Below are 16994 nucleotides of genomic sequence, written 5' to 3' on the forward strand. Positions count from 1 at the left end.
AGACTTCCTTTATGCCGACATAAACATATGTTTATATGTATTTACAATACAGGATAATACCATACATACCATCCCATAACTCATTTAATATTTCACGGACAATTTCCACTTAAATATATACAGAGGTAATTTATCCTTCCTATTACATCTATAGTATTCCATCATGTGGATGCACTATACTTTATTTAACCAGTATATAGTCATCAAGAGCAGGGGCTTTAGAATCCAACTCCAAAACTTAATCGCAGCTCTGCCATTTATTAGTTGTATTAACTGGAGCAAGTTCATTAACTTATCAGTGTTGCAATTTCCTGGGAATAATAATGGTACTTGTATAACACAATTTGCAATTTACACTTTGAGGTCTCAGTTCCCATTTATCTTTAACTACAGCCCAGATTAAATGCACCCTGACTCACAACCTCTTGAAGTACTATAAAGAAAAATAGAGCCTGGAGAAGGGAGGATGGCACCTGGAGGAGTTTGCAGCTATAAGTAGGGAGGTCAGGGTAGACCTTACTGAGAAGATAACATTTCTACAAAGACCCGAAGGAGGTCAGGAAATGAGACATGCAAATACCTGGAGGAAGAGAATTCTAGGCAGAGCAAAGGTCCTGAGGCAGGAGCATGCATGGTGTATTGAAGGAAAGGCAAAAATCCCAGTGTCTTAGAGTGAATTAAGGGAGAAGGGGAGCATGAGAGATACCATGAGATGGTAAGGGCCTTGCAGATAAAGTGGACCCATGGGGGAGTTCTGAGCTAAGGAGTAATGTGATGCAACTTAGGTTTTGAAAAGATCACTCTGGGTGACATTTTGATAACGGATGTTAAGGCATTGAGACAAAAGTAGGGAGACTGAGGCTACTATAATAATCCAGGTGAGAAATGATGGTCCTTGGACCAGGGGGGTGGTGAGAGGTATTTTGCTATGAATATATGTATATATGAAAATAAATATTTCAATAAGTATTTTGAATGAAAATATATCAGTATTTGCTAACAGAGTGTGGGGTATGAGAGAAAGAATGAAGTCAAGGATGACACCAAGGTTTTGCGGCCAGAACAAATGGAAGGACTGAGGTGATTTCTTGGGATGGGAAACTGTGTGGGAAGCATGTTTGGGGAGTTCGAATTTAGACATATCCAGCTGGAGAAGCCTGATATACACGTAGGTGGAGATGGCAAGTAAACAGTTGGATATTTATAATGTGGAGTGCGGGGGAGGGATTGAATCTGTAAGTCCCTTTTGCCATGTAAAGACATACAGTCACAGGTTCCGGGTATTAGTGCACAGCCATAACATGAAAAGAGAATGAGTATAGATAGTGAAGAGAAGTGGTCTGGGTGCTCTGGGTATGAACCCTGGGATATTCCAAAACTTAGAGGTTGGAGAGATGGGAAAGAAACTGACAAAGGAAACTAAGGAGAAACAACTGAGTAGGAGGAAAAGAATAGTGAGTGGGGAATGCAAAGTGAAGACAGTGTTTCAAGGAAGTATAGGTCCATTGTGGCTGAGAGATCATGGGAGATGAGGACTGAGAATTGACCACTGGATTCAATAGCCTGGAGTTTCCTGATGACCTGGACAAGAGCAGATTCAATGGAGTGGTGGGCGCAACGCATGACAAGAGAAAATCCGGGAGAAAGAGATTTCTTCAAATAAGGTATACAAAGGGTCAATACGTACATGAAAAGATGTCCAACATCATTAATAGTTAAAGAAATACAATTCATAACCACAATGAGATACAACATCACCCGCATTAGGATGGCTAGAATCAAAAAAGAATAAGAGTTGGAGAGGATGTGGAGAAATCCTGATACATTGCTGGTGGAAGTCTAAAATGGTGCAGCTGCAGGTGGAAGACAGGAATAAAAGAATGAGAGGAGGATGGAATACAAGAAGCATTATGAAGTATAATCCAATGGAATATGGTGTTGATGTCTGGGATGAGAGAGAAGAAGGCAAAATGAGTGAAATTACGATCCCCAAGGACCCAAATCATGCCTACATCCCTTAAACTCTGGAGAACCTGGGTGAGGTACTTAACATCTCTGGATTTTATATTTCCATCTGTAGAATGGCGATTTCTGCCTCATAGAATTGTTGAAAGTCTAAATGAGAAACTTATGTAAAACTTATTGAATGAAGTTATGAATCATAAAGCAAAAGGGAGCTTGTTTGAGGGTGGGGATGCTGAAATCCACAACCACCTTGCACAAGAGGAAAGAATTCCCACAAGACTCAAGAAGGAGAAGCATCTCTTCATCTTATCTCCACCAGAGTGCAAGGCCCCATGGTCCACTTAAGGGAGAATTTCTCTTTCAACCATCAACTGCTCCATCCATCATCAGTATGAGATCATCCAGAGTTGGGGCACCTGAGTCAGAAGACCAGGATCCTTGGGAGAGGAACAAATGGAGGATACTCCCATCAGAATATTCCAGGATTCCAAGTTCTTCGATGCACATGTGGTAAAGGGTAAGATGTGAATGCCTGTTCATCCAGTGCTGGATTTAAGGCCTTGCTCTGCCACCTACTGGTTTGGAACATTGATTACTTGTTCTGCAAAATGGGGATAATAATACCTACCCTAGAGAGTTCTTGAAAGAATTAGAAGAAATAATATTTTTTAAATGCCTAGGACAAAAATGCCGGCCTGGTGGTCTAGTAGTTAAGATTCAGCGCTCTCCCCACTGCGGTGGAGGTTTGTTTTCTGATCAGGGAACAACACCACCCATCTGTCGGTTGTCCTACTGTGGCGGCTGCATGTTGCTGTGATGATGAAAACTATGTCACTGGTATTTCAAATACCAGCAGGGTCACCCATGGTGGGCAAGTTTCAATGGGTCTTCCAGACTAAGACAGACTAGGAAGAAGGACCTGGCCACCCGCTCCTGAAAAAAATAGCCATGAAAATCCTATGAATAGCAGTGGAGCATCACCTGATTCAGCACCACAAGATGAGAATATGGCACAAAAAGACCGGGCAAGGTTTCACTCTGCCATGCCCAAGGTATCTAGGAGTCATAAGCAGCTCATGGCACTAATAACAAACAACAAAACCTAGTTCGTTGCAGGCTTTGAAAGCCCAGTTCCCTTACATTTTTTTAAATTCCCTTCTTTAGGTGGGAAGAGAAGGGTTAATGGGTGGGCACCGCTCCTGGGCTCATGGGCATTGACACCCAACCATGACCGGTTGCCTGCGATGCCAGTGAGGTGATGTCATCTTTTTCTCTCTCAGCTTTCTGCTCAGCCTGAGGGAAAAGAGGTCAGAAACAGCCTTATTATGGATCCCCCTACTTCTCCCTTATCCATGCACCATCCAGCAGGCTCCTAGCAATGCTTCATTATGCTCAAGCCTGTAGCTCAGAACTTTGCTTTCTGAGGTCAGGCATAAAGCAGCTGAGCTGAGCTCAGCTCAGATGGGAGGGGAACAAAGAGACCCAGCTGGACACCTAGTCTAGTAGACAAGGAAGGCATCACAGTTCATAGTACCAGTGAGTCTATCTCTGACCCAAGAGCTGCGATCCAAGGAAGGAGGCAGAGGCTTTGAGGAGGTGAAGACCCCCACGGAGGGAGAAGCTCCCACACACCACAGTGCAGGCTGCATCAGGTCCTCAGGCAATGTGAGGCTGGAGGTGGGTGAGGAAGTCCCCACCTCAGATCTCTGGGCCAGGCAGAGTCATGAGAGGTCATCAGCTGGATCATGGGGGTCAGCATATCCATCCTTACTTCCACGTGGACCCACAACCAGAAGACCTTCAGCAGCCTCTGTGCTTTTGGTCTCAGTCTGCTGAGCCCCTGTGGGAGGAAAGGTGACCCATATCCTTCACAGAGAGAGGTGCTTGTCTTCTTGGTCCTGGCCTCCTGCAGCCCCAATATCCTCCTGAGGGAGCCCCAGGTTAGTCCAGCAGGGAACACTCATGACTAATCCACGGCAGACTGTGGCAGTGGCCTTAGTTATGTCCAAGGTATTTGAAAAGGTCAGATGTGAGAGAGACCATTTCCAAACATTTGGGAACCAGACAGGATCCACACAACATGTGACTTGGAAGGGGGCTTTAGGCAGAAGAGTAGTATTTCAACAGGCAGGGATGGGAGCAAGGAACAGGGAGAGGGAACTGTCATTCTAGACAGAGGGAGGCAAGTGAGCAAAGAGGAGCTGACCGAGGGTCTGAGGCCAGCATGGTTGTGGGGGGCTGAGGGTCAACAGAAGAGTCTGGACAGAGCTGATTCAGACCTTCCCACAAGCTACACCCCTCACACCCTATAGCAGCCGAACCAAGGTGGGTGGGAGGACACTGGACATCCACTCTAACCAGTAGGTATCCCTATCCAAGACAGGGAAAGAGCTGAAGCTGTTTTCCTAAGAATGCAACTCCCAACTTTGGGCCTCTGGGGTCATTCTCTGAGAACCAGAAGGCTTGAAAGGGCCTGAAATAGTACGAATTCTTCTTCCCACTCCACAGGAAGGTGGGTTTGGGACCCGCGGACTGACCCTGGGGCTAAAGTCCAGGTTAGCACAGGTGGCCAAGAACGAGGTCTCTGGCCAGTGTATAATGTACACTAGACATACACATGCAGACACACATGGACATACACTGCCCAACACCCCCTAAGGGAACCCTACACAAGGTGAAAAGGAAGCCTCAGGTCAGTCCCTTAGAGGACTCCCACACACCATACTGCCTCCCTTCACCCCCAACTCAGCAACCAGAACCAAGGGCTTCATTCCCTCCTCTGTGGCATGGTCAACACTTCTACACAGTCCCCATGCCTGGGCTCCTGTTTTCAGAAAGACACACAGGCTGTGGGGATTAACACATGGACAGTCAGGAGAGTCCCCTTTGGGAAGTTTCAGGAGGAGAGAGGTCAGGAGCCAAGTCAACGACAGAGGAAGTGCACTCGTCCTGCAGAGGTGAGGGTCCTGTGTGGTAGGGCAGCTTGGGGAGGTGTCAGATAAAGTGACAGGCCCACATGCGCCCAGAGAGTTGAGGACACGTGGGTCAGAGTAACACAGACCAGGGGCAGCTGGAGCTGGACCAGAGCTGGAAGAGGTGGGTGTCTGCAGGGATCAAGCTCAGCATGGAGGTGTCGTAGGAATGGCGATTCCCCTGCTTTCTCCAATTAAATAATCTTCATAGCCTGGCCTGGTTCTGGACCTCACTGTAGACAGTAGTGAGAGGCTCCTTTTCGTCTAGATGTTGTTCACCCATACCCTAGGAATGCAAGACAGAGGGTTCCTAGAACAGCTGAGGGATAGAGAGGCCCCCGAGGGACCAACAAGGAACCAATGCTGCTGACAGGAACTGGACGTGAATTCTACAATTTGCCAGCACTACACTGGCCCCAGTTGTAAAGTTTCTTAGTAAATACCAGTGACTATCTGGAAAGAGTTAAAGAGACAGCAGGGCCAGAAATGCCCAGACCCAGGCGCAGAGGGACCTGGGAGAGCCCAGGTTGGGCACTGCTCCCAGCTCTCACCTTGTCCCTGCCCTCTCGAGACTCCTGCTGGCTCAGCTCCGCATAGTGGATGTCACCATCATCCTTCCTGTGTTCCTCCTGCAATTCTGCACCTGAGTCATGCACAGAGTGGAGCTTGAATCTGGGCCTTGGAAACCTGCACCCTCCCCCACTGCTATGAACCCCAAGGCCATGTCTACACACCATCCCTTCCACAGGGACATTTCCTGAGCAGCAAAATGCTGGAGAAAGGGAGCTGAGGGCCCAGTGGGGGAGGGAGGGTATTTGAGCCAGAAAGGAGAAGTGCAACTTGCCTCCTCCAGTCTCCATTATCCTCTTCCCAAGTGTCTTCCAAAGGCACAGTCCAGCCCCGAGGATCAACAGCACAGCCACGATGGTTCCTAAGATGGCTCGCAGTGGGCCAGCAATGGCCTGTCCATGTGAATCTGTTTCCCTCACACAGAGAGAGTGAAGAAGGTTAAGGCAAAAGAGACCCTGAGACACCCATTGCCAGGAGAGATAGAGAGAGCAGGTGGACCAGTCTGAAGAGTCCTGGTTCAGAAGCTGAAGAGGAGGAGCACGGAGGTTCATTCATTGAACCGGTGCCCGAGCTCCTGCTTGTGCCAGGGAGATCGAGATGAACAAGACTTGGTCCACGCCCTTGGAGCTCATCACCCAGCAGAAAAGACTGAGAAAACAACAAAGTGTGCCAGCCAGAGGGATCACAGGGCAATAGAGGTTAAACCCTATACACAGGTCTTCAGGGAGGGCCTCCCAGAGGAGGTGATGGGTAACCTGAGTCTTGAAGGAGGAATAGGAGTTTACCAGATATTCAAGGTGGGCACCGCATTCCAGGAGGGAGGAGCAGAATGTTCAGAAAATGGCTGTGTCAGAAAGCCAGCCCATTGGAGTTGCCAGGACCCCACTGCAGCAGACAAGAGGGGGACAGGGCAGGAAACAGCCAGGCAAGGAAGGTCAGAGGGAGGCAGGAGTCTGTGTTCAGAGGGTCTTGTGGGTCATGCTGAGTGTTGAACTCCATCTGAGGCTCCAGTACAGGGGCTGAGGGGAGGGCAACAGGAGGTTTTATGTGATGTTGACACATCAGGTCCCTCCAGTGGCTCGTGGGGGATATACTAGAGAGGCGAAGCTGCACAAGGGGGTACCAGGTCATTCATTCGTTCACTGGAACACCGTGAACAAACTGTGCCAGAAGCTGTGCTTGGCACAGGTATTCAGAGTAGAACAAGACATGGCCCCTGCCCTCAAGGTGTTCCAGGCTACAGAGGAGACAAGCACATAAACAGAGCATTGCCACTCAGTGGGGGGCCAGGAACCCTCCTTAAAGGTGATGCCTGAGGGCAGGACATCTACAGCCCCTGCAGGGCCCTGTGCAAAATGAGAATGAGGAGCCTTTTGTTCAAAAATTTTTAGAAATATCAAGATGGCCACTGCAGAGCTTTAAACCTAGCACAGGGCCTGTGTGACAACATGGGTCACGTGTTACTGAAGTCAGCCGTGCCTGAGGGAAACCCTTCAATAAGAATAAGGCAAGAAATGAAGGCAAATGGTGGGAGGAATCATGGGAAAAGAAACAGCATATCCAGAGGCTCAAATCTGGCAACAGCAGAACATATTCGGGAACCCCAAGCAAGCAGTGTGGTGTGAAGTGTGTCATTGAGGCCAAAACCATGGGCAGAGGAGCGTCTGAGCCCTGAATCCTAAAGGGAGTCACTGGAGATCAGATCCTACAGGTGACACAGACAAATGACACAATTCAGTTGCTTTTCCAAAAGACCACTCTGGACTCACTGTGGATGATGGGTGGGGCGGGGAGAGGGACTGGACAGCTGCTGCCTACCAGCAAGGGCACCAGGGGAGAGGCATAGACGTGAGAGACATTTAAAATCAGGAACAAGCTGGATGTGCCTCCCAGAGTCCTGCATGGGGTGACCAGGTGGAGGTGGTGCTGATGAACATGGTGGGGAGAAAAGCCCAGAATCCTCAGACCCCAGTGCTCCCTGAGCTCCAAGAGCGCCCCTCCCTTCTGGCAGGTTGCACTCACCATGGGCACAGACCTCCCCAACAGCGGAGGTGACAGTTTTCTTGTCCTCGGAGTTGCTGACCACACAGGTGAGGCTGGCACTGGGCTGGCTCAGAGGCAGGCTCACAGTCAGGATCCAGGAGTTAGGTGCTAGTCCTGGTGTCCCTGTCTGTTCCAGCTCCCTGGGGAGGCCCTTGCTCTCCCAGGTCACCTTCAGGTCCTCTGTGACCTGCACAGCCCTGCACTCCAGGGTGACGTTGCACCAGCCTGCTGTGATGGACTGTGACTGGACCAGGATCTGGGGATGGGGCACTGGCTCTGGGGTGGGAGGGGCAAGAGAATGGAACCTCACATGAGTGGAGAACATTACAGTTTGCACATTCTCATCTATTATCTCACTGAAGCTCTGGCTTCCTCCCTCTATGGAAGGTGAGACATTTTATAGATCAAATAGAATTTCCCCAAAGCTAAATATATAGCAAGAGACAAGAAGGAATGGTGCCACTGGCTTAAGGCTCATGTGATTGCACCAGACTGGGTAAGTTTTAAAAATCTCCCACAGGAAAATAAAGCCTGCACTCCACCTACCCAAAGCCCATTATGTGTAGAAATTGGGTCTTCCCTGGAAGGAGAAGAATTCAGGAATGAAGGACTTGTCCTGGTCCAGGGCCCTCACCCTGCTTCTCCTGCCGAGGTAATGCCTGGGCCTATAGATCCCACAGTGAAGAAAGACATCCAGCCAGCTCTGGGAGTCCAGAGAAAGGCCACATGTGCCCCAAAGGACAGACACTTGTGGGAGATGCAGAGGTAGCGACTAGGAATGACAACCCCGAGTGTGGTTAGAACATGCCACTGAACTTGGGGTACAGAGAGGAAGAGAAGTGACAGATTTACAAGCCAGTCATAGAAATCCCACGGGGACCTAAAGCTGTCAAAGCCACTCTCTCCGTAGCAGGGTGTTTCTCTATGCAGAGGAACTGTAGGGAAAGGAAGAGTCGCTAAATGAGGTTCTTAAGAAGTGTGGTAAGGTAAACTTCCTCCTACATCTATGGAGGCTCTTAGGGCTGGATTTGTGGCATCTTTTATGAGTGTGGCTGGCCTCAGGCTGGGGCTGAGTAAGAACAGATGGGACAGGGAGGATGGACTACACATGATTTCCCAATTATAGCAGGCAGAATAGTGCCCCCCCCAAAGATGTCCACGTCCTAATCCTCAGAACCTGTGAATATGTTAGGTTAATGGCAAAGGGGAATTGAGGTAATAGATAGAATTAAGGTTGCTAATCAGCTGACATTAAAATAGTGAGATTATTCTGGATTCTCCGGATGGGACCAATGTAATCACAAGGGTCCTTAAAAGTGGAAGAAGGAAGGAGAGGAGTTCAGAGGGCTGCACTGTGAGGAGGACTCATCCCACCATTGCTGGCTGTGAAGACAGGGGAAGGTGGCTGAGAGCTAGGAATGCAGGCAGCCACCAGGAGATGGAAAAGGCAAGAAAATGTTTTCTCCCCTGGATCCTCCAGAAAGGAACCTGGTTCCAACACCTTGACTTTAGCCCAGTGAGACCCATGTCTGACTTCTGCCCTACAGCACAGTAAGATCATAAATTTTTGTTGAGTTAAGCTGCTAAATTTGTAGTACAGTAATCCCGCCTCATCCTTGGTTTCCCTTTCTGCAGTTTCAGTTACCCATGGTCAACCATGGTCCGAAAATATTAAATGGAAAATTCCAGAAATAAACAATTCACGTTATAAATTGCATGCTGTTCTGAGTAGCATGTTAAAATCTTGAATCATCCCACTCCATCCCACCCGGAACCTGAATCATCCCTTCTTCCAGTTTTTCCAAGCTGTATAGGCTACCGGCCCAATAGTCACTTGGTAGTTGGCTCGATTATCAGGTCGACTATGGAAGTATCACAGTGCTTGTGCTCAAGTAACCCTTATTTTACTTAATAATGGCCACAAAGAGCAAGAGTAGCAATGCTGGCCATTCACATATGCCAAAGAGAAGTCATAAAGTGCTTCCTTTAAGTGCAAATTTGAAAGTTCTTGACTTTATAAGGAAAGAAAAAAATCATATGCCAAGGTAGCTAAGATCTATGGTAACTTTTATTACATTTATAATACTGTTATAATTGTTCTATTTTATTATTAGTTATTGTTGTTAATCTCTTACTGTGCCTAATTTATAAATTAAACTTTATTATAGGTATGTATGAATAGGAAAAAACATATTTTAGACAGGGTTCGTTACTATCCATGGTTTCAGGCATCCACTTGGGGTCTGAGGGTCCCCCTCAGATAAGGGGGGACTACTGTAATTTATTATAGCAGCAATAGAAAACTAATACACAAATTAAGTAAACTTAATCCTATAAAGAACAATAAGTTTTATGGCAAAAATTCCATTTCTCCCAAATTTCCATTTCCCTCTCCCAAAACACTGAAGTGATTTTATCCCTGGTGTGAGTTTCAGCTCTGCTCTCCCTTTGCGGTGAACCCACTTATCATAATTTCAAGGGTGAAAATAGAGCCTGAAGGGTGGCGTCTGGAAGGAGTCCTGCAAAATGGGGCTGATGTGACATTTGTAGTTACAAAAGAAAGCCGTAGCCATGCGACTGAGGTGAGGGGGTGTCACGTACCGTAGACAATGAGGTGGAAAATCTGGCTAGACTCCAGTCCTCCAGTTAAGCTGGCTCGAGCCCGGTAGGGCCCACTGTCCTCACGGGTCAAGTTCTCAATCCTCAGGGATGTTATGTTAGGCACATGGACCCTCTGCTTGTACTTGGCCTGGAGGCTGACCCAGGTTGGAGCCTCTTCTGCCCCGCTATGGACTCGCAGCATGACTCTGTATTTTAAGCCAGGGCCAAAGCCCCACGAGATCTCCTCCAGCTTGGTTTCTGGCTCCTTGATCACACGAAACAACACAGAACCTCCTCGGATCTCCTTCAGAGGACCGTGGACTACAGAATCCTGAACTCCAGAACCATGTGCTCCAGAACTCTTGACCCCAGTGCTGCAGACACCTAGGGCATTGGAAACAGGAACCATGAGTGTTTTTTCAACGAGAATAGAAGAGAGAAACACAGAACTCATCTTTTTAATGAAATCCATCCAATATACTCCCTTGATTCTTGGAAGGCAGCCTAGGACAATGAATTTGAAGCAATTCTGGAATCAAGTCCCGGTTCTAGTGGAGTGTAACCTTGAACAGGTTACTTAAACTTGCTAACTTGCAGTTTCCTTATCTGCCTCAAAATGATAGTATGAATTAAATGAGATCAAGGATCAAAAGCACCAGCACATCTTCTGGCACATACTAAGTGCGTATCTGTAGGAGGCAGCTTCCAAAGTGGGTCCAAAGATCCCCCCCCGCCCATGTTTACTCCCTTTGTAACTCCCTACTCTGGAATGGGGTCTGTACCTAGTGACTTGCTTCTAAGGAACAGGATACAGCAAAGGTGATGGGATGTCACTTAGCGATGGGAGGTTACACAAGACTGTGACCCATCTTGTTCACACTCTCTCTCTCCCTCCATCTGATGAAGCCAGCTGCCATGCTGTCAGCTGCCCTGTGGAGAGGCCCACATGGTGAGCAACTGAGGGCAGCCTCCGGCCAACAGCCAGGGGGGAGTTGAGGCCCTCCGTTGAACAGCCACGGGAACCGCATCCTATCAGCAATCACACGAGTGAGCTTGGAAGTGGATTCTCCCCCGTTGAGTCTTGAACTGACTGCAGCCCCAGTCAAGACCTTGATTCCAGTCTGAGAGACCCTGAGTCAGAGGACCCAGCTACACCACCCCCGGATCCTGACCCTCAGAAGCCGTGAGACTGTACATGGTGTTGTTTTAAGGCACTAACTTTTCGAGTAACAGGTTACACAGCAATAGATAACTAATAAAGTAATGAATGTTGCTCTCCCTTTCTTCTCCTTCTAGGCAGTGTAGTAGTCAGGATGGGCTAGGCTGTGCTGCAGTAACAAATAATTACAATACCTGAGGGTCTTAGAACAAGGGGCGTTTATATCCCACCCCACATGTCCCATGAGAGAGGGAGGGAGGGGGCCTGTCACACCTGGTGGAGCCTCCACCACCTTGTAGCTTCACCACAAGAAACCATAGGGTCCTCACAGCCTCTCAGTCCCACTTCAAAGTGTGTTTTTATTGAGATGGACCGAGGTGTCAGACTGGGTGACCTAGTGTAATGGAGTGGTCTAAAGCTTGCACTGTAGAGTCAGCAAGACTTAGGTTGAGGTCAGTTCCTCCATTTTCTGGCTGTGTGGACTTGAGCTGTTATTTAACCTCTCTGCCTTCAGCCTTCTCATCTGTGAAATGGAAATAACAATAGTGCTTACCTCATAGAATTATTGTGGGGATTTAAGAAGATAAAAGCTTTCAGCACAGTGTTCAATAATTGTTCCATAAATGTGTTCCTTCTCATTATGATGATGATTCTTCTTGACCAAGTCTACCCGGGATAAGAACCAGACATTCCCAGGTTCCAGGATGGTGCCCTTTCCTCTCCACCAGCTGCCCCTTCCAGAGGTCTCCTCCTGGGTACAGGGATAGGCTCAGACACCCATGGGTGCAATCCCATAGGTGGCTGTAGGGAGTCGAAGTCCAGCCAGGGCCTTCTTGTTTACCAAAGCCCTGAGATTGAAAGGAAATTTATTGCTGTGCCCCCAGCAGCTGGCTTCCATGGCCACTGTCAACTCCCTTGTTATCAAGTACCTGAGGACATCCTTGCTGCTGGGAGAGTGGTAAAGATGGAGGGAATGACAGGCTACATGTTATCCCAAGCGTGGGTTGAAAAAGTTTATATTATCAACTCTATTTGGTGTGGGCATTTTCCCCTTTCTTTAGTGAGTTGCTTTGTAATGTAAAAGTATTATGTGTTCATAAAAAACTATTATATGGATTATGGAGTTGATTCAAGTAAAAGTTCAAAGAGGGCCTCCACCCAGATGTAAGCACTGTTATCGGCGCGGATCCTTCCAGATTTTCTCTATGTAGCCACAAACTATGCCATAAACTCTGTAAACAGAGGGCATCTCTTTGGACACTCATTCCAGCATTCCTGATGGCTTATATGGGCATGGTCTCTGATTCTTCCTTTGAACTGGTTCTAACAGCCTCCTGGTTCCCTCACTAAGTAGTGAGTGAAATAAAAGTATTCTGTACTACCTCACTCAATCATGGCATTCAGAGTTAATCTCCTGTTGAAATATGCAACATGGGGTACAACAATAGACACTAACCAGAAGTGCTCTATTTAACCTGGGGCTCAAAGAAGCTGGTATATTCTACTAAACAGACAGAAACTAAGAAGCTATGGCTGAAGTTCTCAGGTAGCTGCTCTGAACACACAGCTGTAGCGTGCTTTCCTGAGCGGGGTTTGCAGACCAAGTTTCCATACCCTGGGGAAAGGACATGATGTCCTTCCAGGTGGTCTGGAGACCCCGCTCAGGAGCAGAGACAGAGAGAACAGAGGGCCAGGCTGGATCCCAAAGACAAGGCATGAAGCGAAGGATGGCCTCCCTCCTTGGAGGGCTGAGGAAGTGACCACAGGGAGTGCCCGAGGTCTTCTCTTTGAAGGTGCCCTAATCAGGCTCACCAACTGGCAGTATCTGTCAGGCCACAGGAATAGGACAGCACAGAATGAAGAGACAGAGCAGAGGCCTTGAAGTAACCGCAGGAGAGTCTTGTCTCGGTGGACTCATGAATCCCAGCATGTCATAGCTGGGAGGGGCCTTAGAGGGGATCTGCCCAGGCCCCTCCTTTCACAGATGAGGCTCCCTGGTGGGTGACCTTGTCCTGGGTCACACAGGACAGAGCCAGACCTGGAGCCTGGGTCTCCTCTCATCCTGCCCTGTGCTTCTCCTCTGCAGGCAGTTGCCCATCAGCTCTCCTACCCTTTTCCTGCCCTCCCCAGGGCTCCTCCCTCCCAGCACTGCTGTCTGATCACCAGGATCTGAGCAGGCCCTGGAGTCTCATCCTCCAACTTCCCTCTCCTGGGAAAGGGGGAGCAAGTACTTAGAGGGCTTAGCAGAGCAGGGACTTCTGGCTAGGGGAGGGTTAAACAGCAGCCCAGGCAGACTCCCCACTTTCTAGAGAGGAAGGAACCAGGAAGGGAGGAGGCTCAGCCCTCAGGCTGCGGGGGAGGATCCGCCCCGGAAGCTGGATGGTGAGCACCACCTGTGAGGAAGATGGAAGAAGACTTAGAAAGAGAAGGAAGGCAGCAAGAGCTCTCTGATCTACAAAAGATCTAATCCTGAAGAAGAAAATAAAGCCAGGGGAGGGCATGGTTGTAAACAAGATAGAGTTAAAATTCATTTAAATAATATAAAATTTAACACTCAAATATCATCATAAAATGTCCATTTTTCTGACCCTTCCTCCTTTTCTCTTCCTCCCTCCATCTCTCACTCTCTCTCTCATTCTCTTCATCCCTCTCTCTCTCTCTTTCTTTCTCATATAACCTTACAACACCAGGGCCTATGGAGAAAACTCTATATAATTTAACATATTTCTCCATTTAAATAAAATTGAAGAAGTGGAGAAAGCCTACATTTTACCTAGTTAGAGGGGTCTAATGCAAAGCTCATTGTTAATTCAAGACATCCTGTGTACAAATGCTCTCTAATCCACTACTTCATAAAATTCCCTGCAACTTCATATAGTGGCTGGGATATTAGAACAAAAAAAATGCAACAATGAGAGCTTTCACAGCTTACACCTGAATTCATAATTCACTAGTTATTATTTTCCCATTAGTTTTTCATTGAATTTCGTTATACGTAAACATAAAATCTCTGATAAAGTCATAGATGAAATATTCGGCCTTCCTTGGGACAGTCTTTGTTTCAGTTTCCTTTTTGCTTAACTCTCCCCCCTCTCTACTTCCTCCTCCTCACTCTCTCCTCCCCATGTTCACCCTCTCTGGGAACCCGCCTTAGCAGTCTATGTTTCCTTCCACATTTTCTCCATTTATAAACATGTGGGGACAGTCACCCTTAAATTTTGAAGGCTCCTGTTCATCTACAACATTAGGATTTCATTGTATTCAGTGTCCTGCATCTTGCTCATGGAAATCCACGCATCCTACTCATGGAAGTTGGAAATCGGAAATCCCTACACTTGTTTTTTTATCCCCCATATTATTCCATGACAAAGACACTCCTCCATCTGCTCAATCATTCCCAAGCTGATGGGTACCTCCTTTGCATCCAGGGTTTTTCTCTAAAACAGTGCTTTCAATCTGGGGTCTCCAGGACCTAAGCAGCATTTGGCAGTGGAGGGTGATGCAACACACAGGCGTGAAAAAGGGGCCTCCCTAGAGGATTTTTACCCAAAAATTAATATTTCTCAACTTTTTAAGATGAAAACTAACACTGTGGCGGAATGCAAAATTCACAAGTAATTTTAAGTTAAATGTGAGACTTCCAGGGACTCGCTCCTTTGTGCTTGGAGCTGAGCCCCAAACCCGGGCGAGGAGCGCTCCTTCACGCTCCGTTTTCAGTGGAGAAGCCCAAGAAGCCCAGACTAGAGTTGCTTCCTCCAACTCAGACACGGGGTGCCAGGTCAGCCCCCTCCTCCACACGACAGCTGCAGAGGCTGTCAGGTCCCCACTGAGTTCTAGGCCAGGGGTGCTCTGTTCCCACCTTTCTGTCCCCAGGAGGAACTACTTTGTCTCCATCCCTCTCCCCAGGCAGCTCCAAGCTCTCCCGCCTTCCCTGCTGTTACACCTGAAGTGACCTCACCTCCCTGTTAATGACTCCTTCATGCAGCCCAGCTGCCCAGAGCCCAGGGTTCCCAGCCTCCCCACAACCAACAGGCCATTTGTTCTTCACCCCTGGACTCTAAACCAAATGCAGTGCATTTGCTAAATTATAAGAGTTGTTTTGTCCTTTTGTTCACCAAAGACAGCAGCCAGGGAAGGAAACCCTGCCTCCCTGCTCCACCCTACTGCACTCCCTCCCAGGAGCCCCGTCCACTCACTGAGGAGGAGGCTGGTGAATCCCAGGAGCCAGGAGGCCCAGCAGAGGTGGGGGTCTGCTGAGCAGGGTCCCATCGCAGGCTGCCTGCCAGCCTGTTCAGCTGCAGAGGAAACATCCAGGAGGCAAAGACAAAAGCAGAGAAAAAGCTTCACTCAGACAGGCCCCTTACACTTCCCCACCCCAAGGGCGGAGCTAAATATTAGTTCTGGGATCACAGCCCAGTAGTTAGAGTCAGCCATTCAGATCTTCCATATCATCCCCAGCACCTACAGTAGGACCTCGATAGTAATTGCAGAATAAATTATAAACAGCCTCAGTGTATGAAATGCTTGGCACTGTGCTGGAGAGGCGCACCCCCCACCCCCGCGGTAAAATCAGCTTAGTGATCTCACACTTTCCACCCTTACACCCACTTGAGACACCTGCTTCTCTGGTTAACAGCCTGCCTCCCTGCCCACCAATGCCGGCCTGTGGTCAGCTCAGAAGTCACTCTATTACAGCCAGGCTAGGCTAAGCCTCTCCTGTCCTCTGTCCCTACACCATTTAATGAGTCAAATTTCCATGCAGATTTTCCACCAACTTCAACTATCAGTTCCCTAAGTTGGCAGCTGTGAGCAAAACAACAAGCTCTTTTTGCGAAATGTCAAATCCCTACAGCCCCAATGCAAGTATTGGCATTTATGTATTGCTGGCACCTGTATGGCTGTCTCAGCTGCCACTAGTGTTAGTAATGCTCCCTACACACACAGCAAAGCAACCCCCACAAAAACTGATAGGCTCTTAGCTGCATCACAACCAAGCATTTCCCTCTAAGTCTCTGCCAGCTCTGCTTCTGCCATCACAGAGGGGCAGGGATAGAGATCTACACACTCCTCCTGGCCACACCTCAGCTGCCTCACACCCACCGCCACCTACTGAGGGTCAGGCCCTGGACTCTTCTCCCCAGATGGAATACTCTGCAACATCTGAGCACTCTTGCCTCCCATGCCCTAGGGGAGCAGCACCATCTTCCTAACCCCCAGGCAGTGCCTCCTTCTCCTCCCCACTGAGGTTTCCCCCACAGCTGCCCAAGTAGAACACCCCAAGGTGGGATCTGCAGGACTGGCCCCATGACCATGCACTCAAGGTAGTCAGGGCACTGTGAACTAAACCCATTTTATGGATGTAAAACCCAAGTCTTAAGGGGTTGTACAACCTGTGAAAAGTCACACAGCAAATCAAGGGTCAGGGTATGGACTCTTAACAACAAACTCTGGAAAAAATCCCCAACATCACAGCTATGGTCCAATCCCACTGTGTGGACTCAAGCAAGTCACCTGAGTCCAGTCTGTGTGTCCCCTAAACTGCTCTGCAGCATCCCACACAAGAGACTATTCGACACTGGCTGGATTCTCCCAACCCCACCTAGTAATGGGGAAATTACCTCAAAGGCAGTCCATGAGTCCTATGGTTAGAACCTTCTTGTATGGAGTCAAAATCCAGGCAGCTC

General features: G+C 48.3%; 1 protein-coding gene across 1 annotated transcript; it reads right to left on the minus strand.

Moving 5' to 3' along the window:
- Nucleotides 1–1635: 1635 nt before the first annotated feature.
- On the minus strand, nt 1636–15610 carry LOC106802755 (SLAM family member 9-like). The gene is given in 7 exon segments (XM_087441347.1): nt 1636–5163; nt 5166–5223; nt 5489–5580; nt 5782–5913; nt 7530–7826; nt 10152–10535; nt 15507–15610. Coding segments are annotated over 7 exon segments (1068 nt in total). The 5' UTR covers nt 15580–15610; the 3' UTR covers nt 1636–5131.
- Nucleotides 15611–16994: the final 1384 nt, after the last annotated feature.

This window comes from Ceratotherium simum, chromosome 2 (assembly GCF_057802395.1).
Source record: "Ceratotherium simum simum isolate JZ-2026a chromosome 2, ASM5780239v1, whole genome shotgun sequence".
Lineage (NCBI taxonomy): Eukaryota > Metazoa > Chordata > Mammalia > Perissodactyla > Rhinocerotidae > Ceratotherium > Ceratotherium simum.